This window comes from Buteo buteo, chromosome 29 (genome assembly GCF_964188355.1).
Source record: "Buteo buteo chromosome 29, bButBut1.hap1.1, whole genome shotgun sequence".
Taxonomy (NCBI): domain Eukaryota; kingdom Metazoa; phylum Chordata; class Aves; order Accipitriformes; family Accipitridae; genus Buteo; species Buteo buteo.
Window position 1 is genome coordinate 219,575 of NC_134199.1, and position 23,524 is coordinate 243,098.

At 56.9% G+C, this 23,524-nt stretch overlaps 3 protein-coding genes across 8 annotated transcripts; 2 read left to right on the forward strand and 1 right to left on the reverse strand.

Annotated features, from left to right (window-relative positions):
• Positions 1 to 287: 287 nt before the first annotated feature.
• On the reverse strand, positions 288 to 10,246 carry SYVN1 (synoviolin 1). Of its 5 annotated transcripts, none has more exons than XM_075018294.1 (16): positions 10,128 to 10,246; positions 8,058 to 8,203; positions 7,458 to 7,550; positions 6,867 to 7,019; positions 6,739 to 6,787; positions 5,985 to 6,088; positions 5,744 to 5,870; positions 4,810 to 4,909; positions 4,655 to 4,720; positions 4,159 to 4,275; positions 3,818 to 3,969; positions 3,349 to 3,486; positions 3,143 to 3,256; positions 2,882 to 3,068; positions 2,600 to 2,736; positions 288 to 2,246 (listed from the first exon to the last, which is right to left on the reverse strand). In XM_075018294.1, exons 2-16 carry the CDS (start codon positions 8,187 to 8,189, stop codon positions 2,086 to 2,088), a joined length of 1,830 nt encoding a protein of 609 aa, XP_074874395.1. In that variant the 5' UTR covers positions 8,190 to 8,203; positions 10,128 to 10,246; the 3' UTR covers positions 288 to 2,085. The 5 variants fall into 5 exon arrangements, with proteins under 5 accessions (XP_074874395.1, XP_074874394.1, XP_074874396.1 ...); XM_075018293.1 differs by lacking the exon at positions 10,128 to 10,246 and adding an exon at positions 9,465 to 9,555; XM_075018295.1 differs by lacking the exon at positions 10,128 to 10,246 and adding an exon at positions 8,514 to 8,620.
• Positions 9,090 to 13,923, forward strand: SPDYC (speedy/RINGO cell cycle regulator family member C). Its single transcript, XM_075059265.1, has 8 exons — positions 9,090 to 9,169; positions 9,469 to 9,589; positions 10,371 to 10,380; positions 11,818 to 11,997; positions 12,140 to 12,198; positions 12,311 to 12,396; positions 12,679 to 12,850; positions 13,678 to 13,923. Exons 1-8 carry the CDS (start codon positions 9,090 to 9,092, stop codon positions 13,921 to 13,923), a joined length of 954 nt encoding a protein of 317 aa, XP_074915366.1.
• Positions 13,924 to 15,862: 1,939 nt separating this feature from the next.
• Positions 15,863 to 23,524, forward strand: CAPN1 (calpain 1). 2 transcript variants are annotated; one of them, XM_075059313.1, is made up of 23 exons: positions 15,863 to 15,970; positions 16,212 to 16,356; positions 17,830 to 18,097; positions 18,303 to 18,372; positions 18,647 to 18,765; positions 19,087 to 19,220; positions 19,301 to 19,469; positions 19,584 to 19,667; positions 19,740 to 19,825; positions 19,905 to 19,979; positions 20,082 to 20,242; positions 20,327 to 20,505; positions 20,584 to 20,595; positions 20,715 to 20,926; positions 21,001 to 21,040; positions 21,115 to 21,180; positions 21,276 to 21,333; positions 21,447 to 21,511; positions 21,625 to 21,693; positions 21,796 to 21,874; positions 22,016 to 22,132; positions 22,934 to 22,992; positions 23,072 to 23,524. In XM_075059313.1, the coding sequence occupies exons 3-23, from the start codon at positions 17,831 to 17,833 to the stop codon at positions 23,096 to 23,098; spliced, it is 2,148 nt and encodes a 715-aa protein (XP_074915414.1). In that variant the 5' UTR covers positions 15,863 to 15,970; positions 16,212 to 16,356; position 17,830; the 3' UTR covers positions 23,099 to 23,524. The 2 variants fall into 2 exon arrangements, with proteins under 2 accessions (XP_074915414.1, XP_074915412.1); XM_075059311.1 differs by having other exon boundaries at positions 21,625 to 21,874.

Genomic DNA, 23,524 nt, shown 5'->3' on the forward strand with positions numbered 1-23,524 from the left:
GAGGGTCACGCAAGGGAGGCGGCCATAGAGACGAGGGAAGGGGCTAGAGCGACTTCCGGTTTCTCTTCCAATGCCATAGAGAGAGGGCGGGGAAAGAGAGGCCAGAGCGGCCCGGAGGCTCTGTGACACCCATAGAGACTTTGGGATTTTGGGGGAGAAGACAGACCAGAGCGGTCAAGTGGCTCTTGAACAACCGTAGCGGAAGGAACCACGGCTCGGTGAGCGACCATAGAGACCATGTAGCGGGCCTAGAGCGGCCAACCACCATCTCGACCAAGGGAAGAACAAGCTTTACTGCAACCTTTATTCCGCTGTATTTACAATTAAGCTATTAAAAATTTATACATTATTTACAAATTAAATAATTCCTCCAACGCCGACGCCACCCGAAAGGGAAAGGAAACTATTTTGGGGTGAAAGGGGGCGGTTTTGGGGTCAAACGTCCCCAGCCCAGTCGCCTGCGTGTCTTCGGTCCCTCCCCTTTCCCGTGGTTTCCACCCCAAAATGAAGGAAATTTTGAAGAATCCACAAAAAAAAAACTAACCAAACCCCAACGCCAAACAGAATCGGCCACAAAAATTCATTATTTTGGCTCCAAATGTTTAAAAAAAAAAAGGGTTAAAAAAATGAACTCCCCAAAGCAGCTCCGCAGTGATCTCCCACCACTGCTTCGTTATTGCCAATTTCCTCGTTAATACGCTCAAGCCTGGGGCAACAAGAACCAAAACTTTAAGGGTAGGGAGAAAAAAAAAAAATCAGCCTCGTTACTGAAAATAACCAATCCTGCTCCTCCCCACCCCCCAAAAAAATCACCCGCCGCCACCTCCTCACTGCACGCCATCCTCTCGCCGCCACCAGTTCTGGTGCAAAAAAAATGCTGTTTTCCACCCCAAAACGCTCCGGTTGCCGCCGTCTCCGAACGCGGTTTTATTTTTTTTCCCTGAGATATTTGGGCTCCTCGAAGCCCTTTTCGGTTCAAAGAGGCACTGAAGAGTCACGGCGTCCCTGGAGCGGAGAAGAAATGTGGCGAAGAGGCGGCGGCGCCAGATTTTTTTTTTTGGCAAAGGCGCCGGCGGCGCCTCGCCAGCACGGTGTCGCCTCACCAGTGCAACGCCAGACCCATCGCCGACCGCCGGCGAAAGAAAACGAGGCAAAAATTTCACGGTTGGGAGGTGGCCAGTGACCAAGAGACCAGAAAAAGAAGCACCTCCCGGCGCCGTTGGCAGAGCGAAACCGGTAAAAAACAGTTTGGGCGCACTGTGGCACCAGTTAGGGACTGGTCAGGTTCAGGCGGAGCATTCCGGGGTTTATTAAGTTGCCGTGTGGTGCCGGAGAGGCACCAATCGGCACATGGTTCCCCCGATAGGCTTGAAGGGGGGGATATTTCGGTGTGGGAAGCGGCTTTCCCCGGGGGGTGATGGGTTAATACTGTTAACGAGCTTGTTTGCTAACGAAGGGGGTGGGAGGTGAAAGCCAGGGAGGGGTCACCCCAAAATCCCGAGGACCCCGGTAACGCGGCGGCAACCCAAAGCCGACGCAGCTCGAGGCGGTTTCGGCTGCGTTGATGCCACCAGTGACGACCTGCTCTGCAGCCGGGAGTGCCTGGAGACAACTTTGGGTTAAAAACGGGCCATTTTGAGCAATTTTAAGCGGCACCTGCACTCTCTTGATCACCGTCACCGCAATCAAACCCCGTCCTTAATGACCACCCCGAAGCGGGCGTGGTTACCCCAAGACACGCAACCGCCGGTTCCAAAACACACACCAGATCCTGGCTCACTGGAGAGGTAGAGAGAATTGGGGTGAAAAAAGGGAAAAAGAGGGAAAAACAGGTCAAGACACGTGGCCGTTTGCCGCGGTGCCGTGGAAAAAGGGCCAGCAATGTTTTAGGGGCGCCAACGGGCGCAGCCGGGAATCGGTTTTGCTTCCGGACCGGGGTTTTGGTGAAAAACGGGGGGAAAAAACAAGGCAGAAAAAGAGGCGCCGTTCGGCTCGCGGTGTCCGAGGCTCCGGAAACGCCGAGGACGAGGGGTCGGCAACCCCGAAACGGCACCCGCGGCGCATCCGCAGCACAACCGGCGGGCGTCAGTGCGAGGCTGCCGGCGGCGACGCCAGTTTCTGTAGCCGGCGGCGGCGGAGTTCCGCCGTGTCGGGTTCATCCAGCGAGGATGAGCCTTCGCCGCCGTCCTCTTCCTCCTCTTCCTCCTCGGCGGTGAAGCCTTCGGCGCCCGCTGGCGCGGTGGGATCTGGTAAAGGGGAAGGCACCAGTTTAGCATCCGGTAAAACCAGTAAGCCCAGTTTTAACCGCGAGCTAGGCCCAGGATCAGTGTTTTGCTGGGAGATGGGCTCCCCGGGGTGTTTTAATGGGGGATTTGGCTTTTTGAAGAGAAGACACCAGGACTACACGTGGCTAATTAACAGAGGAATTAACAACCGTGGTAATTAGCCGGCGATGCAGAAATTATAATTAGATGGTTATAAAAGGGTACGGGGGCGGTTTGGGGGGCAGTCAGATGCCCCAGGATCCCCGTTCCACCCCCCGATGGCGCTGACTGTCTCTCCCGGGGTGTTTCCCCCACCCCATGGGTTCCTCACGCACCGGCGGCAGCCGTGGTGCCGGCACTGCCGGCGGCGGTTGCGGATGCCGAAGGGCTGCCGGGCGAGCGGAGCGGGGTGGGCTCCTCGGCAGGGGTCTCGCGGGTGGAAGGGGGCCGGGAAGGGACAGGCCGGGGCGACCTGGAGGGGAGAAAATGAAACAATAAATCAAGATTGGGGCAATTTCAGGCATTTTTTTAGGCAGGGTGCGGCTTTGCCGTAACCAAATCTTGCCTGCCTGCTCTAGACACCCCCGAATCCCCGCTTTTTTTTTCGGCAAAGTTACCCGATGGTGGCCAGGACTGTCAGGTATTGGTTGATCTGCACCATGGCAGCATCGAGGAGGGTGTGGATGTTCTGTAGACACTGTAACCGCGCTTCCAGGTTTTGCCGATCGTGGCCCTCCATGGCTCGAAGTTCTTCCTCCGTCAAGCCGGCAAAGCCGGCCGGCGGCACTGGCATCGGCGGGAAGCCTGCAGTGAGAAGAGGGGTGAGGGGAAGAGCCCCAGGGGTTGAACCCCCAAATCCTTCCCCATCCCTGTCTTACCGAAGAGGGGCGGCCACGGCATTCCCATCCACGGCGGTGGCAAAGGAAGACCCGGCACCGTCCCTGCTGCCGCGGCTTCCGATCCGGCGCTGGCAGAGTCACCGGGCCGGGCAGCTGCAGTGACAAGAGGGACGTTGAGGGTGGCAGGGGAGGAGGGAGCCCCATTTTGGCAGTGCCGACCCCTCAGATTTCAGGAGAAAACTCACCCGAAGCGGTGCTGGAGCTCGGCGCGGTGTTATCAGCGCTGTTGGGCGGTTGAACGCCGGGAACCGGTGGGAAGGGACCAACCGGTGGCCAGAAGGGAAACATGCCCGGGGGAAAGGGGGGAAGGATTCCCTGGGGAACTGCAGAGGGAGAAGAGGGCGGTGAGAGCCCCAAATGCCCAAATTTCCTTCACCGCAGCCAGCTGGAACGCGCCAGGTCACTGGTTTGATAACCAGGCTTAACTGTGCTGGCAAGTTTCCCCAAACCCACGCTGTCACAGGTGGAAATACCACCGGTTCGCACCGCCACCCAGTGACCTGACTTCCCAACCCTCTTCTCCAGCTGTTTGCTCCTCCAGCACCGTGGCGAACAACCCTGGCAAAGCTCAACCGGCACGGTGATGGATAACCGGCGGTTGGTGGCACCCGTTCCACTGCGGAGGGGTGATATCGGGGCGCAAAAGAGACTCACAGTTGGGGGGCTGAGGAACTTGGGGGGTCTGGGGCGGCGGTGGGGCTTGCTCCGGCGGTTCAGGAGGCGGCTGTGCCGGGAGGGAAGCCCGGAGAACGTCCATGCGGCAGGTGGGACACGTCTGCTGGCGCTGGAACCACGACCGCAGGCAGCTGGAGAGGAGACGGACACCGTTAATCGCACGGCAAGGTCACGGTGGCGGCAAAGACCTCCCCAAAACACCCCACCACCACCTCCACAACCGCCAAGCGGGGTTGTTACCTCACTGCCAACACCAAAAACGCCAGAGACGCCGTAATTGAGGGGACGGGGAGCGTGTGCCGCCGCCGTTCCTCACTCACCTGGTGTGGAAAATGTGGTTGCAAGGCAAACGCTTGGCGCCCGTCACCATCTCCTCGCGGCAGATGATGCAGACGTTGTCCATGGCCTGCAGCTCTTCCGGCGTGGCGTCAGGGTAGCTGCGCGGGGAGGAGAGTTAGGTGGAAAACGCCGGGAAAAAAAGCCCCTTCCTGTCATTTTAGGGGGTGTTTGAGGGGGATGTGGGAAGGTAGCCGGACTTCTTGGTCCTCCCCACCGCCAGCCGACCCTTACTCCTCACTGTTATCCACCAAATTTTTGGTTAAAATAAGCTTTTTGGCAGGAGGAGCTTGAGATATCCATGACCCCGTCACCCTACAGGGTCCTTCCGACCTCTTTCCCGTGCGGCAAACAAGGCATTTTCCTCAAATTTGGGGTTTTTTTGGGTGGATCCCACCACAAAAGCAACCCCGGAGGAGATGTCGACGGAGCTCAAAGCACCCCAGAAGGGACGGAAGCGGCGTTCTCCGTCTTACTCACAGCGTGTTCATGTTGCGGATGGCCCGGCGCGACATGATGGCGTCCGTCACCGCTTTCTTAAACTGCCTGGAAAAAGATAAGGAAGTGGTGGGATCAAGCCGACGGCACGTCAGCAGCCGCGCCGGAGCCGGACGCTGCCTCAAAAGTCACCTCACCTCATCGCCAGGTACATGGGGCGGATGGCGAAGAGCGGGAAGGTGTGGACTTTGATCATGATGGTCATGAAGGCCATGTAGAGGAGGACTTTGATGAAGCCTGGGGGAAAGAAGAACATCGGGGTCTTATTTTTGGACAACCGAGGGTTGGTTGAGGTGGGACGGGACCTCTGAGGTCATCTGGTCCAACCATCCGCTCAGGTAGGTCACCAGGAGCTGCTTGTCCAAGACGGTGACCCAATGGCTTTTGAGTATCTCCAAGGACGGAGGTACCATCGCCTCTCTGAGCAACCAATCCCAGCTCGCTCAGCCTCTCCAGTCCCTTCGTCAGCTCGGCGGCCCCTCATTGGGACATTCTCCAGTCTGTCCCAGTCCCTCTTGGACTGGGGAGCCCAGAAGAGATCTCAGGTCTCCAGGTGTGGCCTCACCACCCCGATCACTCCCTCAACCAGCTGGCAACCCTCCTGGGGCACCGCTGGTCTTCGTTGTTGGCTTGTGCTCAACCTGGTGTCCACCAGAAACCCCAGTTGAACCACTGCCCAGCATATACTCGTGTCGGGGGTTGCTGGACTGGGCCCGACTCTTCTGTTGAACCTTGTGAGGTTCTTCCTGGAACGTTTTTCCAGCTGGAAAAGGTTCCTCGGGATGGTGGCGTGACGCTGTGGTGCATCAGCCAACCCCTCCTGGTTTGGTGTCACTGGCAAAGTGGCTGATGGGACACTCTGCCCTGTCACCCAGATCCTTAACTAAGATGGATCAGGCCTTTGGGTGCTGCTAAGAACTACCCAGACTTCATGCCTTCATTGCTCCACGGCTAATCGGGCTTTGTAACGATGTATCAAGCTTTATCGGGCCACACCCAGCTGGGAAGCCCCACCCCCAACCCCCAAATTGGGTGGGACGAGAAGAAAAAAGGGGAAAGAGGACAACGTACCCGTGAAGAGCTCCGTGTACAGCATGTAGACGGCTTTGCTGTCCCAAGGGTTCTCGTTCTGCAGGTCGATGGAGTGCAGGACGTACTTGATGAAGATGGTGAGGACCATGGTCATGAGGATGGCGTACTGCGGGGAGGAAGAGCGCGGCAGGCTGTGAGGACCAGGCCGAAGAGCCGTTTTGTCTGTCCCCGGGGATGGACGTGGAGGTTTGTCCGTCCCCAAGGAGAAGCCATCTCCTACCTCAAAGCCAAAGACGAGCTGGACGGAGGCTCCTCGTGTGAGGATGCTGTGGTACGCGTGGTTAACGAAGAGAAAATCCAGGATTCCCAGGAGGAACATCAGGGCTGCGGTGGGGGAAAGGAATCGGATGAGGGGATAATGAGGGAAAGAGATAATGAACCTCGAGGTGGGGGGAGACCCCCAAAAACTGAAGCTCCAAGGATCACACCCCAAAACATATCCCACCACAAGAGGGGGACCCTTGACGAGCATCAGTCCCAGGGAGGGCTAAATGGCTCTGCACTAACGAAGGGCTGAATTAACACATCCTGGTAACGAGGTTGTCTCGTTTGAAGCCCCCTCTGCTTCAAGCTACATCTTGTGTCCCCATGTCTCACCAAAAAAACCCTCAATTCCTTCAAAAGATGATTTTTGTGTCCCTAAATGTGATTCTCTAGAATCAGAAATATATTTTGCCGTGGATCCGGCCTCGTATTTTTCCCACCCGGCAAAGCCAGAGCTTATTAAACCCCCAGCAACCCCATCCTGCTCCCTCTGCAGCCCCATTAACACACCCTCATTAATGAGACTGCCCTGATAAGGTTTATCGAGCGCCGATGGTCGCACGCTCTGCTGCACCAGGTTCCTCCCCAGTTGTATGCAAACGCGGTGCCAAAATTATCTTTCCTGACCAGATGCCGGCAACGCGCCAAATGGCAAAGTGCCCGTGGCCGGGCAGGATCCGGCCCAGCACGGAAAAAAGCAAGATACTCACAGACAATACGGAAGTGGAAGAGCCAGGAGATATTGGGGCTCCTTTCCATCTGTAAAAGAGGTGGAGAAAGGGTTGGTTTTCCCAAAAAAGGCTTTTTTACACCCGATTTCTTGCCACCTGGCACTCACAAAGTCCACCCGATCTTCGGCCAACCAGTGGAAACACTTGAGGAAGAGGAGGAGGGTGAAGAGGGCGACAAAGCGAGGGCTGAAGTCATCCCTGAAAACGGTGAAGGCCAGGCACGTCTCCGTCACGGCGTACCACGACCGCTCGAGTAGGTGCTGCGGGAGAGGGGGAGGCGGTGGGGGGTGCGGTGGGCTTACCCCCAGCCTTCGCTCCCCGTTTTTGAACCCATAATGGTGCCCAAGGTTCAAAATCCCCCCCAAAACGGAGCCAAAGGACTCTCAGGGTTCAAAATCCCCCCCTCAAGCAAAGCCAAAGGGCTCTCAGCATTCAAAATCCCCCCCAAAATGGAGCCAAAGGACTGTCAGGGTTCAAAATCCCCCCTCAAACAAAGCCAAAGGCCTCTGAGGGTCCAAAATCCCTCCCAAAATGGTATCAAAGGCCTCTCGGGGTTCAAAATCCCCCCAAAAGCTTTTAGTATCCACACACCCCTGTGGGCTTTAACCCCATCAACAGCACCAACGCTGCCTCCAGCGTTGGCAACGGATCCGCCCATCCCCAGCTCCAAATTTAAACCGTTCCTCACCATCGCTCACCTCCATCTCCGCTGCCCGCAGTTGCCCGAAAAACACTTTGCCCATAAATTTACCCAGGAGAAAAACCAACACGAAGGCCTGGATGTAGAGAACCTGCAGGGGGAAAAATGGGGAGGGGAAGGAGGTGATGGGGAAGGAAGCGATGGGGAAGAAGCCACGGCGCAGCCAAAACTCGTTTCAGTGGCAACTGGATGCAGGGGAGAGTTTGGCGCCCCGAATTTGGGTCCTAGGGCATGGAGGAGATGGTGATCGGGTACCGGCTCGGCCCCAACCCCGTTTTGGGGCTGCCCAAGAGCTCCTGCGCGGGCAGGAGGAAGCGGCAGCGACGTCTTCCCACCCTCCCCATGCGCCGATCGGTGCTGCGGCAGCTCTCGGCGCAGGTGCTCACTCTCCCCAGGGGGTCTCCGGTGTTTTCAGTGAGCGCCGTTAAACGGAAAACGACCCATTTCAGTCACCAAAAGCAGAAGTGAGCCATGATGAGAGCTCCCACACCACCCCCCCCGGCACACCACGAAGCCACCGTGCGAGATGGCAGGCCTGTTCCCCATCCCAGCTGTGGGGATTAATTACCCGCCGCTAATTAATTAGCTAGGTACTTACAGCCATGCTGGGGCTGGATTTGGTGAGATAAACCACAGTGGGATAGAACTGGTGCTTCAGGTAATAGGCGTGAGCCACCACCGCTGTCGTCAGCGCCAGGCTCCCCGCCATCACCACCGCCGTGCAGAGCATCTCCCCGGCTCGGCCTGCCAGATTAAAAACCATCAAATCACACCAAAAAAAGGGATTTTTGCTAAAAAAAACCCCCTAATTTAGTGTAACATAGGGGATTAAATGGCCGCCCTCACACCTTCAGGACATTATCAAACCTCTTTCTAGGGCGATTTCTGAGCCCAGCAGGAAAACAAGACCCTACAACTAATGATGCCATCAACGACTTGGTTTTATTTAACCTGATAACAATTCCTGTGAGTAACAAAAAACGTGCAGCTTCAGACAGAGCTTTTCTGCCCCAAAAACGCTCCCAGCAGTGCCACCAGCCTGTGTCCTACATACTTGGTGTCACCGACGGCTGCGTCCCCACGTCCCTTCTCCCGTGGCCCCAAATGTCACCTCCTTGTCCCCAGCTCTTCCCCAAGTGCCACCTCCTTGTCCCCCTGCCCTCTCCCTCCCTGCAGTAGGGGACGAGGCACCATCCCCATCCCAGCACCTTCTGTCCACCTCCCCATATCCCCCCCTCCTCCCCCTGCCCCATATCCCCCCTCCCCACTCGCACTCCCTCAGGTACCAGCCAGTCCACCCCCCCTCAACTCCCCCAGCCCCACTTGGTGCCCCTACATCCCTCCGACGTCCCCTGTCCCCCCCCCCAAAGTCCCCTGTCCCCCCTCACACTGCAGACCCCATGCTCTACCCCACTGCAGGCTCCAACTCTGGCCCTGCGTCCCCCCTCATGCCCCCCCCGTCTCTCTAGCTGTCCCCAACGTCCCCACCTCCGTGTCCCAGACCTCCAGGTGCCCCACACGTCCCCCCCCTCATGTCCCCTACCCCTCTAGCTGCCTCCTAATGCCCCTCCACACATGTCGCAGCCCCCCGTGCCCTGCCCACCCTCGGGCCCCAACTTTAAGGGCCCCCATGTCCCCCTTCCCCTCTCAAGCCACCTGCGGCCCCCCACCCCGCTCCCCCAGTGCCCCCCCAAACCCCTGCCCCTCTAAGTACCCCCAATACCCCACGATCCCTCCAAACCGCCCCCCACATACCCCCACCCTCCAGGTGCCCCCCCCTCCCCATTTCCCTGTATCCCCTCCCAGCCCCCCAGGTGCCCCCCCTCACGTCCCTGCTCCCCCCCCCTCCCCCGTGTCCCCCCTCCCCATATCCACGCCCCTCCCCTCAGATCCCCTAGTCCACCAGGGTCCCAACATGTCACCGGGCCCCCGAGCTGCCCCCTTTCGCTCCAGCTTCCCCCCAAACTGCCCCCCTCCCCCCGTGTCCCCCCTCCCACTCACTTACTCAGATCGAGCCCCGCCGCCGCCGCCGCGCCCCCCCCCCCAGCCTCCAAGGCCGCTCCCCCACCGGAAGCGCCTCAGTGCGCGACACCTCACTTCCGCCTGGGCCGCACGACCCGCAGCCCGGGGGTGGGTGGGAGTGTGTGGCGGGGGTGGTCAAGTCCTCGTTGCTCCCCCCCCCACCATAACGGCTCCCCCCCGAGGAGGATGCTGAGGGTCTCCCTTCTCCGCCTGCTCTTCACGTGTGGCGTGGAGGGGGGGGGCTCACAACGCCCCCCAACCCGCTGGGCTCTTCCGCCCCCCCCTCCACGCCCGCACTTGGTACGGTCCCAGCTGCCCCACAGCCGGCAGTTGTGTGGGCGGGAACGCCAAGGGTCCCGTGTCTCGCTCTCATTGGCCAGCCCCAACGGCATTCGACCAATCAGAAAAATCCCCCGCGATGCGCCGCTTAATCAGCGGCTGTTGCTAGGGTAGGGGGCGGTACGGGCGATGAGTTGCGCTCGGCCTCAGCCCTCCCCGCTCCCCTCGCGGCGCGGCCTATGGAATAACACCCCCCCCCCCCCCGTTACCCCCTTCGCGGGCTGGCGGCAGGCCCCGAGTTCCCCTCAGCCACCTGGGGGGACCCACATTGAGCCGGATTTGCTTTTTTTAGCCCCTTTTTTCATACCTTGCGTCACACCCGATGGGTTTGTGTCCCCACCAGGCGCTTCGCAGCCCTTTTTTTCCTCAGGAAAACCCCAAGTCCCTCACCCGGCCCCACGGAGGGGGTAACGCACGCTCCGCCTCCAGACACCCCACCCTTCACACTTGCCCCCTCACAGAGCCCAGCCTATCAGCGACGCCTCCCCCGCCGCTCCACGACTCTCATTGGCTAACACCGCCCAGCGTCCCGCCTCTCCGCCTTTGACAGGCAGTGGCGGGTAAGGGAGGGGGAGAAGGGGTGGTGGCCTCTTCCTTCTCCGCCTTCTGATTGGCTGGCGCCGCGGGCGCGCTGCCTATAGAAGACGGCGCCCGCGGGAGGGGCGGGGTCAAGTGTGTTCCTCGCACGCGCCGTCGCTCCTTGCGCGCTCTGCTCAGGTGAGAGGAAAATGGCGGGAAAAGGGGTCGGGCGCGGTGAGGCGGCGGCGTTGCTCCCTGAGGTGATTTCTTCGTTTTCTCCAATCTGTGAGGGGAAAAGGGGGCTGCCATGAGGTAAACTTACCCCCTCCCACCCTGTTTGCTGAGGGGAGACCAAGCCCTGGCGCTGTGAGGTGAAAACCAGGTTGTAAATCCTTTTATTTTCCCTTTTCTACTTCATATGCAAAGGAACAATGTGTCACGGTGCTTTATGTCCGTTGCGGTGAGGGAAAAGGGTTTTTAGAGAAACATGGAGGGGGGAAATTAAATATCTTGGGGCTCTACTGTCCCCATGTACTATGTCCTTTTAATCCTACCTTGGGATCAAAGGAGAGGGGGCAAGTACAGTCCTTTAAGTATTCTTCTGTTTGCTTGGAAAACTCTCTGAGGAGGGAGAAAGAGGAGAATTATGCACCTTTTACCTCATTTAAGCCAGATTTTTGTGTCCCTGAGCACAAGTAAACTGTTTTGAACAGGAGGATGCACTAATATGGGAGTAAAAATGCTCTTTTCTAACCAAGTGTGGTGGTTTGTGAGGGAGCTACCACAATGTCTTCATGTCCTGAGGAGGTGGCAAGCCATGTCTTGGAGGCTGGGTGATGGTAATGCTACTAAAGTGCCTGAAATGAGAAATATAAAATGGTTTTTATTATTTCATTGATAGTTCTCAGGGTAGTTGTTGAGCAGCTGTGGGGGCGAGATGTGTCCCCTCTTGCTGTGGTGCTGGCTGGTTTGGGGTTGGGTGCTGGGGAGTGGTAATAAATCCTATAAAAACAAGGTGGCTTTTGTTTTTTTGTATTAAAGACAAGTGTGGCTTTATATTTTGGAGAGTAAACATGTTGTCTTTATTACCCCTTTGGTTGAGACGAGCTAGTCTAACCCAAAATTGTTGTATTTATTGGTTTTTTTATTCTTTTCAGCATCTAACCCCTGTAGTTGGTATAACAAAAATGCTTCAAATCCCTCAAAGACTGGCACCCTCATAATTAAAGTATCTTTTATTTTGACCCAGGAATATCTATTTGGGGGGAGCTCAGCTGCTGCCCCCCCCCATCCCTAACCCCTTCAAAGTCCACTGGGGTGGCTGGTCTGTTTTGGGGGGGGGCTTGGGACTTTTGGGGGGGGTTAAAGGGTTGGTCTGGTTTTGGGGGGGATCTTAGGGGGTACTTAGAGCTTTCGGGGGGATTAAAGGCTGACTGGTTTTGGGGGGGGCTTTGGGCCACTCCCCCCCTCTCCCTCAGGCCAGCCCCCCTCCACCTCTATGAAGCCCCCCCCTTCACCAGCCCCCCCTGGCGGTGAGAGACACCTCCCCAGCAGCACCCAAATTTGGGGTGCTGGCGGGCAGCTCCCTAACCCCACCAGCATCTCCCAGAGTCTCCAGCTGCACCGCCAGGAACGAGAAGCCTTCTTCAGCCTGTTGGGTAAGGAAATAGCCACAAAACTACTGAAACCCTGTAAAAACAGGGGGAAAAACCCAAATCCCCTGCATTACTAAAATCCCCCAAACTGGGTGGTTTTCCCCCAAAATTATTTTTACATAATAATTTTTTTTTTCTCTTCAAGAAGACAATGTGGTGAAGCAGTTCCTGTTGATGGATGTCTGCTGCAGGATTTCTGATAAAGTTAGTCCTTCAAAAAACACCATTTTATTATTTTTTTTAAGAAAACCTTAGTTTTTTGGCCTGATTTTTTTTGTGTGTGTGCTGAAAATCACTTTTTTTCCTCATTTCCCAGTACCTGCTGGCGATGGCGCTGACGTACTTCAAGCGTGCCGGCTTGCCCACCAGCGAGTACACCCGCCTCAACCTCTTCACTGCCCTGTACGTACACCAAGGTGACCTCGTTAATGAAGTAGGGGCTCTAATGAAGCCCCTGCCGCTCGTTAACAAAGTGGGGGGGTGGTGTCTAATGATGCTTCTCCAGAGTGCTTGCTAATGGAGTGGGACTCTAACGATGCCATTAAATCTCCCCAAAAAGGGAGTTAAACCCCAAACCGTCACAGAGAATCCCAAGCCGCCTTATCCACTTCCCGTTATCCCTCCCTGCTGAATTGCCCCAAATCCCCCAAATTCACCTCGCTTTCTCCCCCCTCCACCCCGCAGGTACCTGGCGAACGACATGGAGGAGGATGAGGAGGAGCACAAGTACCAGATCTTCCCCTGGGCACTGGGCCGCCGCTGGCGTCAGCTCTTCCCTCGCTTCCTCCGCCGCCGTGACCGACTCTGGGCCCGCATGAGCTACCGGGCGGCTGTCAGCCGGCACTGCTGCGAGGAGGTCGGTGCCGCATCTGCCAAAACGCACCCAAGATCCCTTTATCTTGCCCCAAAAAATCCAGGGAGACCCCCCTCAGAAAAAAAAAAATCCTTAAAGATCCCCTAAAAGTGGTGAGAATCAAAAAAAAAAAAAAAAAATTGAATTTTTATGGCAGGTTTGCTGCCTATTGCCACTTTCCTTGCTGAAAAATGTCTGGGTTTTCTGAAAATTGGGGTTTTTTTTTAAGGTTAATTAGTGAGGTTTTGGGTTCAGGCCAGTCGCACCCCCTGGCAGGAGGGTGGTGGGGGCAGCCCCCCCACATCGTGCCGGCTGCTGCTGGATACTCACACCCGTATTTAACACCAACTTGGTCGTGGAACCAAGATACTTTTAAGCCCCCAAATGCAGCATTTTAACCCCAGAATGCGGGGCATTAGGCCCCCAAAATGCAGCAGGCTTTAAAGCCCTTCCAAAAATGCTGGGGGTGGGGTGTGTTTTAAGCCCCCACCCCAAAAGTGCCAAGGGGTTTAAGCCCTCCCCCAAAATACCAGGGTGTTTTTAGCCCCTGAAAACATGGGGATTTTTAAAAGCCCTCCCCCCCCCAAATCTCAGTGGGGGGTTGGGACTTTGAAGGTGTGTGTCCCCCCAAAAAAACCCCAAGGGGTGGAGGATGGTGTTATTTAGCCCCCAAAAATACTGGGGGGTGGGGGGGCTGTTTTTTAGTCCCCTGCCAAAATGCTGCAGGGGGAGGGAGTTAAGCCCCCCCCAAAACGCAGCAGTGGGGGTTTTTAAGCCCCCAAACCGCAGGATTTCCCCCCAAAACCATCCCATTTTTGACGTCCCGGCAGGTGATGGCGGCGGAACCCTCGCACTGGGCCTGGCTGCGGGAGCGGCCGCCCCCCCACAGCGGGGCCACCCGCCCCTACAGCGGGGTCCCCCCCCGCCCCCCCACCTGCCTGCGCTGCGCCTGCCCCCCTGCCCGCACCCCGGAGGAGGAGGAGGATGGAGCTGCCCGGGCCAGGGATGGCTTCATCCTGCGGCCCCGCCGCCGCCGGAGTACGGCCCTGCTCCCCGACTGCCCCAAAACGCGCTGAATCGCCCCCAAAATGCAGGCTGAGATGGCCTCAATTTGGGGACAGAATGTCCTTTTTTGGGGTGTTGTTTGGTTTGGTTTTTCCCCCCTCACGAAGCCAATGTTGGGGGTTTTTTAACTCCCAGCTCACCTTTGCTTGCGGTGGAGCCGAAGCCCCTGTTTTTGCAGCACAAACAAGTGATTTTTGGGTTGTTTTGTCCTGTTTTCCCCATTTATAACCCTCACGAGTACCAATTGCCCCAAATCGTTTGTTTTCTACCCATGGCCTGAGCCTTTTCCCATTTTTTAGCCCCAAAACCTCAGCTCTTTCCCTCCATGGTGAGGCCGAAGGTTGCGCAGGGTGGGGGTGATACCAACCTGCCTCCCCCTTTTCATGCAAAAAGAAAGGAAAACAGGCACCACCAAGTACTTTAAAAAAAGAAAAATCACTAAATTTGTGTGTGGAAAAATAAAAATAAAAATTGGGGGGGGCAAAGTGGGGGGAAGGGGGGGCTGCCCCCCTGCACCCCCCAACCCAGAGCCGTTCCTCTCTCCCCAGAGCTCGGAGCTGTGGGCGGAGGGACCCAGTGTGCCGGCTCAGGTAGGGATGGCAGCAGCTACATGCGTGTCACGCCTATGTCATGTGTGTCCTGGCTCTCTGCACATGTCACATGCTCAAGCCTTGCACACACATGTGTCCCAGGGTGTTCAAGCCCAGGCACATGCGTGTTCCTTGTGTGTCCTGGCCCTGCACATGTGTCCCAGCCCTCTGCACATATATATGCCCTGCATGTCCTCACCCTGCACATATCCCACACATACCCTGGCCCTCCACATGTGTGTTCCCACACATACTGCTCTCCATACGTGTTCTGACCCCACGTGCACACGTGTTCCATGCATGTCCCAGCCCTCCACACACCCATATCCCGTGTGCATCCTGGTTGCATGCACGTGTGTCTCAGACCTCTACACATGTCCCATGTGTGTCCAGTTCTCTCCACACATGTCCCTGCCTTCTGCACATGCATGTCCCCACATGTCCCAGCTCTCTGCACACATGTGTCCTAGCTCTTGGTACACATGTGCCACGTCGGTCCCACATGTGTCCCAGCTCTCTGCACATGCATGTCCCAGCTCTTGGCACGTGTGTGTCCCATGTGTGTTCCAGCCCTCTACGTGTCCCCATGTGTCCCCACTCTCTGCACACCTGTCCCACGCGTGTCCCAGCCCTCTACACGTGTTCCCGCCCTCTACACACACATCCCATGCGTGTCCCAGCCCTCTGCACACACGTGTCACCACGTCCCAGCCCTCTGCACACACATCCCATATGCGTCCCGCTTGTGCACACACATGTCTCTGCATGTCCCTGCCCTCTGCACACATGTCCCATGCGTGTCCCAGCCCTCTGCACACGCATGTCCTAAGTGTGTCCAGCCCTCTGCACGTGCATGTCCCCACATCCCAGCCCTCTGCACACATATCCCACACGTCTCAGTTGTGCACACGCGTGTCCAGCCCCTCCGCACACGCGTGTGGCCTGCGGCACCGCCCAGCCCACAGCGGCATTCCCCCCTCTGCAGCCGCCAGCGGCCGTTGCAATGCGGCGAAAAACCTGCAGCCGCAGGAAGACGACGGATCCAAAAACCTCAGAAACGGCCCCGGAAACACCTCAGGGTCCCCCCGCCACCCCCAAAATCGCTCAGTTTTACCCCGTTTCCCCTCCCGTCACCCTCCGAGGGAGGAGCGGCACAGGGAGGAGTCTCGGTGGAGGCGGGCGGGGGGTTCAACCCGGCCTCGCCTTCCTGCTGAAGGAAGACTTCAGATATTTAAATATTTTGCGGTTTTCCTTATTTTACCCAAAAGCGGCGAGTTTGGGAGCGCTCCCCTCCCACGGTGAGGTACGTCCCCATGTCCCCCCACCCCACCCCGGGGAGGTGACAGCCACCCTCCGCACCCGGGTGACAGGGTGGGAGGCGATTCCCTTCTCCTCAACTTTTGTGGCCGCCGGCGCTTACACAACTCCCCGCGCTGGCAGATTGGGGGGGAAAAAATGGGGAAAATGGGTAAAACCCATTATTTTGGCCCATTTTTTCTTCTGGTTTTGGAGGCGGGAAGGGGTTGGGAGCTGGGGGGGACTCCCCCACCCCACAACCGAACCTTGTTTTAACCAGAAGTGAGGTTTTGGGGGGTTAAATCTGCCTCGGGGCAGGAATGGAGGATTTGGGGGTTGTTTTTTAATGTTTTTGCTCAAAATTGAATGGTTTTTGCTGTTTTTTCTCTTTTTCCATGGTGTTTTCTTCCCAGCGTGACGGGAAGAGAAGCAATCGCTGAGGTGCCGTCACCGGGCCGAGCCTTTGCCCCGCGGCACCTGCCGGGGGCACCGGGTACCCACTGCCCTCCTGGAAACGGGGTGAAAAGAGGCGATTTCTGTCCTGCTTACCCAAAAAGCGTATGTGGGGAGGGGCTTGTCACCGAGGGGTGGGGGGCAGCAAATGGCTCCTGCTTTTTCTTGGGGGGTGAGGGGGGGTGCAGGGAAAGCAGGGGGGGGCGCTGGGGGGGGAACCTCGTTAACAGGGCAACTCGTTAGCAAGAACCTCGTTAACGGGGTGGGGGAAGAGGGTCCCTAAGGCGGCGAAGCGCGTCAGCTAGGCCTCAGTTGTGCCCCAAAAACCTGCTTGGGGGGGGCAGGGGGGTTTAGAGGCTCCCCCCCATCCCCCAAACCTCATTTTGGGGACAATTTGTGCTTTTTTGGGGCAGAATCCCTGGGTTTAGGGTGTCCCTGAACCGGCCCCCCGCCAGGGCCGCACTGGGCTTTGGGGTGACAGAAACCCCCGCATTCGGCCGCATTCTCAGGGGGGTCACGCTGCCAATGTCCGTGTCACCTTTCTGTCACTCCCTTAGTGGCTCTAATTAGTGCTTAATTAAGCTCCCCGATGCTTAATTAAGCTCCCCAACGCTTAATTAAACTCCCCTATGCTTAATTAAGGCCTTTAGGGGTTTAACCCGGGGCCTGGCAGCATTGCTCGGGGCTGCGCTGGCGGGGAGCGGCCCTGACACGCTGCAACTTGCAGGACCTGTTTTTGGGGCCGTTTCCCCTCGATTCGTCAGCGTTTGGGGCTGCCGGGTGCCATAATCGTTGGCGTTTCTTTAATTACTAACAGGCCGTTTCGAGGTTAAACCCAACTATTTTGGGCCTGCTCGGGTTACTGGCAGCGAGCAGCTGCTGCGGAGGGGGTGGGGGGGGTGAGGGTGGGAGGGCTTCCCCGCCTTCTTAATTCCCGCTTTTTACCCCAAAACAGCGGCAGGCTCTGTTCACTAAAATCACCCCAATCGTCCCCAACCCCATGCGGCCCAGGCAGGACCCTAAATTTGGGGGAGTTACGGCAGTTTTTAGCATTTCCCCCCCAAAATAAGATCTCCGCGGGATCGTAATCGGCGCTTGGGTTTAATAAAACCCAGCTTGGGGAGGGGGGGCGGGTTTGGGGCAGAATCCCCCTTTTTTCTTTCAAACTGTTGGCAGCAGGGATCCTAAAGCAGACCCCAAAATCCCTCAAATCCCCCCCCCAAAAATCCCCCAAACGCCCGGCAGGGTCAGGGTACGCGGCTCTAAAAAGCTGCACGTCCCCCCCGTTCCCTTTAAGGCCAACCCCCCTGGCAAATGAGGCTGCACTAATTATTTGTCGTTAGATCCCCCGCTGATGAGAGACACCTTTAAACGAACTCGTTATTCTCCTCCTGAATTAATTAAGGGGGGGCACAAGGCGCTCCCCAACTTCATCCTGGCGCGAGGGAGAGCGTAGCCGCCACGGCACACGGTAGCGGTGCCAACCCCAGCGGCGCCGAAGAGGAAAAGGAGGCGAACCCCCCAACTTTTAATGCTCGTTTTTCCCGATTTTACTCATTTCCCATGTTTTCTCCCCAGGATGGCGGAGGAGCCGATCGTGCCGGTGTACTGCACCGGCGTTTCGGCGCAGGTGCAACGGCAACGGGCGAAGGCGTTGGGGTTGGGTCGGCATGAGAACGCGGTGCGGTACCTGGGGCAGGACTACGGACGATTGGTGGAGGAATGCCGGCGTTCCGGCACCCTTTTCCGCGATGAAACCTTCCCGCCGGCTCCCGCTTCCCTCGGCTTCCGCGAGCTTGGCCCCGGCAGCGCCAAAACCTACGGCGTCCAGTGGAAGAGGCCGACGGTGAGCCGGGGTGTTAACGACGGGGCGCTAATTAACAGCGTTTGGAGGGGAACAGCTAGCTTGCCGTTTGGGTTTTAATTCTCTCAGCGTAATCGATGGGTCGTTAGCGTGGCAAACTCCCCCTGGCGCGGTGGCATTGAGGAAAAAAACGTAAATACCATATATTGGTGATTTTGGTGACCAAACTGGGGGCGTTTCCCTGCAGGAGCTGTGTCCACGCCCGCAGTTCATCGTGGACGGAGCCACGCGCACCGATATCTGCCAGGGAGCGCTGGGTAGGGAGCGCCGATGCTTCGCTTTTCCTCGTTTTCTATTTTTTTGCCTCAAATCAGAGATTTTGGGGGATGGTTTCGCCAAATCGAGCCTTGTTTGCGTACCGTAGCCGTTACCGCTGGTGGCGGGTTCGAACCTCTCCCCGGCAGGTTGTGACAGAGCCCACCCTGGCTTCCCCCTGAACAGCCATGGAGCGTAAAAAAAGATAGGCAGGTGTTGAGTGACCCAAAAATTGCCTTTTTTACCCCAAAACTGAGCTGAAACTGGTGTCCGCAGGTGACTGCTGGCTGCTGGCGGCCATTGCCTCCCTCACGCTCAACGACACCATCCTTCACCGCGTGGTGCCGCACGGGCAGAGCTTCCAGCACGGCTACGCCGGCATCTTCCATTTCCAGGTGAGATGCTTAAACCACGCCCCCCACCACCATTTTGGGGCTCCTCTCCACCATTTTGGGGCTCCCTTCCACCATTTTAGGGCTCCCCTCCATCATTTTGGGGGCAAATCAGGCACTTTCCACCACATAATGGCTGCCGGGTTCATCTCATGCTGGTCTGCAGCCACCACCGTTTCCCTGATGAACCATCCCCGCGGGGATGCATGCTGCGGGACCCAAAAATGGGTGTTTTCTCCCCAAAACGCCTCTCCCTGGATAAAAAGGAGGGGGTTATCTTTGGCCTCGCCGTCTCCTCCTCTTCCTCTTCCCCGCTCCCTTCAGATCTGGCAGTTCGGCGAGTGGCTGGACGTGGTGGTGGACGACTACCTGCCCACCAAAGACGGCAAGCTGCTCTTCGTGCACTCCGCCGAAGGCACCGAGTTCTGGAGCGCCTTACTGGAAAAAGCCTACGCCAAGTACGCCCTCACCCCTTTCCCCTTCTTCGTTTCGGGGTGAAATACCCCAAAACCGGTCAAATCTTCCTCCCGCCGCCCAGGGTGAACGGCTGCTACGAGGCGCTGTCGGGCGGCAGCACCTCGGAGGGTTTCGAGGACTTCACCGGCGGCGTGACTGAGTGGTACGACCTGCGCAAGCCTCCCGGGGATCTCTACCAGATCATCCTCAAGGCGCTGGACCGCGGCTCCCTGCTCGGCTGCTCCATCGACGTGAGGGCTCTTTTTTGGGTTAAAAAAATAACATTTTGGGGGTCTTTTACCCACCGTTAGAATAAGCGCGGCGTTGCAGGCCGTTAACGCGGCCGCCGTCTCGTTTCTTTGCAGATAACGAGCGCCTTCGACATGGAGGCAGTGACGTTCAAGAAGCTGGTGAAGGGACACGCGTACTCAGTGACGGGGGCCAAGCAGGTGAGAGGCGACGCCATTTTGGGGAGAAAACGGCGCTTTTTGGGTCGTGGGCTCTGACAGCGCTGTTTGCAGATCAACTACCGCGGGCAGTCCCTGGGCCTGATCCGTATGCGCAATCCCTGGGGAGAAGTGGAGTGGACGGGACCGTGGAGCGACAAGTGAGGACCACAAGGCTTCGTTAGCATTAATTAACGAAGCAGCTCAGCCCCAGGGCTGAGATCTGTTTGCCACCCACAGCTCGTCTGAGTGGAACGCGGTGGAGCCATCGCTGAGGCAGCAGCTGATGGTGAAAATGGAGGATGGTGAATTTTGGTAAGCGAAGAGGGACTAAAAAACCCTTTTCCCAGCCATTTTGTGCCAGGAAAAGAGGGAAAATTTCCACTCCCGACCTTCGGCGCTTTCCTCTTCCTCCAGGATGTCCTTCCGGGATTTCCTGCGGGAATTCACCCGCCTGGAGATCTGTAACCTCACCCCGGACGCTCTCCAATCCCGCAAATTCCGCAAGTGGAACACGCGGCTCTACGACGGGACGTGGCGGCGCGGCAGCACAGCCGGCGGTTGCAGGAACTACCCCGGTAGGCGCTGCCAGTGAGGAGTTTCACCTCAAAAATGTTGGTTTTGGCATCAATTTAGCCTGGTTTTGCTCTTTTTTTTCCCAGCCACTTTCTGGATAAACCCACAGTTTAAGATCCAGCTGGAGGAGGTGGATGACGACAGGGATGAGGACGGCGGGCGCGAGCCCGGCTGCAGCTTCCTGCTGGCGCTGATGCAGAAGCACCGGCGCCGCGAGCGCCGCTACGGCAAGGACATGGAGACCATCGGGTTCGCCGTCTACGAGGTAACGGCATCGCCCGGCGTCGCCCGGCGTCACCCCTTGCCGCCGCGCTCCCTCACCTCTCCTCTCCTCTCCTTACAGGTTCCTCCCGAGGTGGGTACAACTCGCCGGCGGCGATAATATCACCGTTACCGCGCCATAACGGTGAACCAGGAAAGATGGTGGGTGTTTTGGGGGTTATTGTGGGTGGGTTTTTTACCCTATTCCGGCAGTACGTGGGGAAATCGGGCGTCCACCTGAAGCGGGATTTCTTCCTGGCCAACGCCTCGCGCGCCCGCTCGGAGCAATTCATCAACCTGCGGGAGGTGAGCACCCGGTTCCGGCTGCCGCCCGGGGAGTACATCGTGGTGCCCTCCACCTTCGAACCCAACAAGGAAGGAGATTTCGTTCTCCGCGTCTTCTCCGAGAAGAAAGCCGGCACCGAGTAAGAGACACCTCGTTAGTGCTAATGATCCCCGGCGACTCTTGAGGCCAAACTCTCCTTTATTATCTCCGCAGGGAAATGGATGACAAGATCCAGGCGACACTGCCGGATGAGGTGAGGGGGGTGGACAACCCCGTAGGGTGCCGTGGCGTCAGCTTTTTACCAAAACAGCTGTTTTTTCCCCTCAGAAAGTGCTCTCCGAAAGCCAAATCGACGACAACTTCAAGCAGCTCTTCAAGCAGCTGGCGGGGGCGGTAAGGGGGGTGCCGGGACCAGCGGTGGCGGTGACGGTGACGCCGGCGGTTGGTGGCACGGGACTGCCAGAGAACACCCCGTCTTCTCCCCACAGGACATGGAGATCAGCGTCACGGAGCTTCAGACCATCCTCAACCGGATCATCAGCAAACGTGAGCCGCCGGGTGGGATTTTGGGGGTTCACCACAAAAAAGAAAACCAACATACGATCTTCTTTAATTATCGTTTCACTCGTTAATGCAAATAACGACCGGATTCTTTGCAGATAAAGATCTCCGGACCAAAGGCTTCAGCACCGAGTCTTGCCGTAGCATGGTCAACCTCATGGATGTATCCTCCTCCACCACCACGGCGATGGGGGGAGTGTTTTTTGGGGAGGGGGGACACCCCCAGCTGCCCCCCCCGAACTGCCCCGCTTTCCTTAACCCCCTTCCACCCCGTAGAAAGACGGCAACGGGAAGCTGGGACTGGTGGAGTTCAACGTGTTGTGGAACAGAATCCGCAACTACCTGGTGGGTCGGGGGGGGTGGCATGTTTTGGGGTGTGGTGGGGAGGTTTTGGGGGTCTCTATCCTCACGGGTGACCCCCTTTTTGGGGGGGTGTTTGGCTCGCAGGCCATCTTCCGCAAGTTCGACCTGGACAAGTCCGGCAGCATGAGCGCCTACGAGATGCGGATGGCGCTGGAAGCAGCAGGTAGCGCCCCGCCCCGGTGATTGACCCTGGGGTTCGTTAACACCGCCCAGGTTTTAACGAATTTCCCTGGCCTTCTGCCCGCCTCTTGGTGCTTTTAAGGTGGGTTGCTTGTTTGGTTTTTTGTTTCTTTCCCCTAAAAAGGCTATAAATTGAACAAAAAGCTGCACGAGCTGATCATCACCCGCTACGCGGAGCCTGACCTGGCCATCGACTTTGACAACTTCGTCTGCTGCCTCGTGCGCCTGGAGACCATGTTCCGTGAGTCACGTTTTACCCCTAACCCCCCCGGTTTTGTCCCCGGTTTTGTCCAATCCTGCCACATTTCCCACAAAATTTAACAGCAAAAATAGGAAAACATTGATTTAAAATATTTTTTTTCCTACTTTTCACATTCAGTTCTGTGGAAAAGTTGGAAAAACCCCACAGGAGTTGAGGGGAAAGCTGGAAAAAAATGCAACAAAAAAAGCAGGATTTAAGTTGGAAAAAACCCCAGATTTTTTCTGTTAAATCCTGTTTTGCAACTTTTCCCATTAAACTCTGCTGGGGTTTTGCTTTTTAACAGAAAAACTGTGGGCTTTTCAACTTTTCCTCTTAAAACCTGCTGGGGTTTCCAACTTTTCCCCTTAAATCAATCCTGCTTTTTTTTTTTTTTTCATTTTTTCCTGCTAAGTGCTGCAGAGTTTTCCAATTTTTCTCTTTAACTCCTGTGGGGTTTTTCCAACTTTTCCCAGAATTTAACTTTTCCACAGAATTGAACAGGAAAAGTTCGAGAAAAATCTATAGGCTTTAACAGGAAAAGTCGTGGTGGTGGTGGGGTTCTGACTTTCCTCCTTAAATTCCAGGAGGTTTTTTTACTTTTCCCCTTAAATCCTGTTTTTCCCAACTTTTCCCCTTAAACCCTGCTCTGTTTTTCTAATTTTTCCCTTTAAATCCTGCTGGCTTTTTCCAACTTTCCCCCTTAAATCCTGCCCTGTTTTTTTCCAACTTTTCCCCTTAAATCCCGCCCCGTTTTTCCCCCTTTTCCCCCTAAAAAAAAAATCACTGTTTCCCTCGCCGCAGGGTTTTTCCAAGCGATGGACGTGGACCAGGACGGCGTCGTCACCTTTGACTTGCTGCAGGTACCCGTGGGTGCTGCGTGGGGCTGACGCCCCCCGACACCCCCCGACACCCCCCGACACCCTCCTCCTCCTCCCGCAGTGGCTACAGCTCACCATGTTCGCCTGACCAGACCCCCCCAACCCTCCGAGTGCCTTCGTGGGAGAACCGTGCCGGTTTTTCCCTTTTCTTTTGGCTTTTTTTCAGCATAAAGGGGGAGCGGGAGGGGGTGAAGGTGTTGCGGCCACCCCCAACCGGGACACGGGGCTCCCCTCGCGCTTTGCCAAAGAAACGCCCCTCTCCTCGCCTCTTGCACGTGGCTCTTTTGGGGGGAATTCTTACGTTTTTTGTGCCTTTTCCTACTGAAGGAGCCTGGGGCGGGGGGGTGACGCCGGGTCTCAGCCGATTTCCGGACCCCCCCATGACGCGGCTACCATCACCTCTCGCTTCTGCGCTCTTTCCCAGCGCCTCAGTCAGGGATCTTCTGCCTACCGGGTGCCATAATAGTGGTTTTTTTACTGTGTAAATTAAAAATAAAGAAAAAGAAAACCTTTT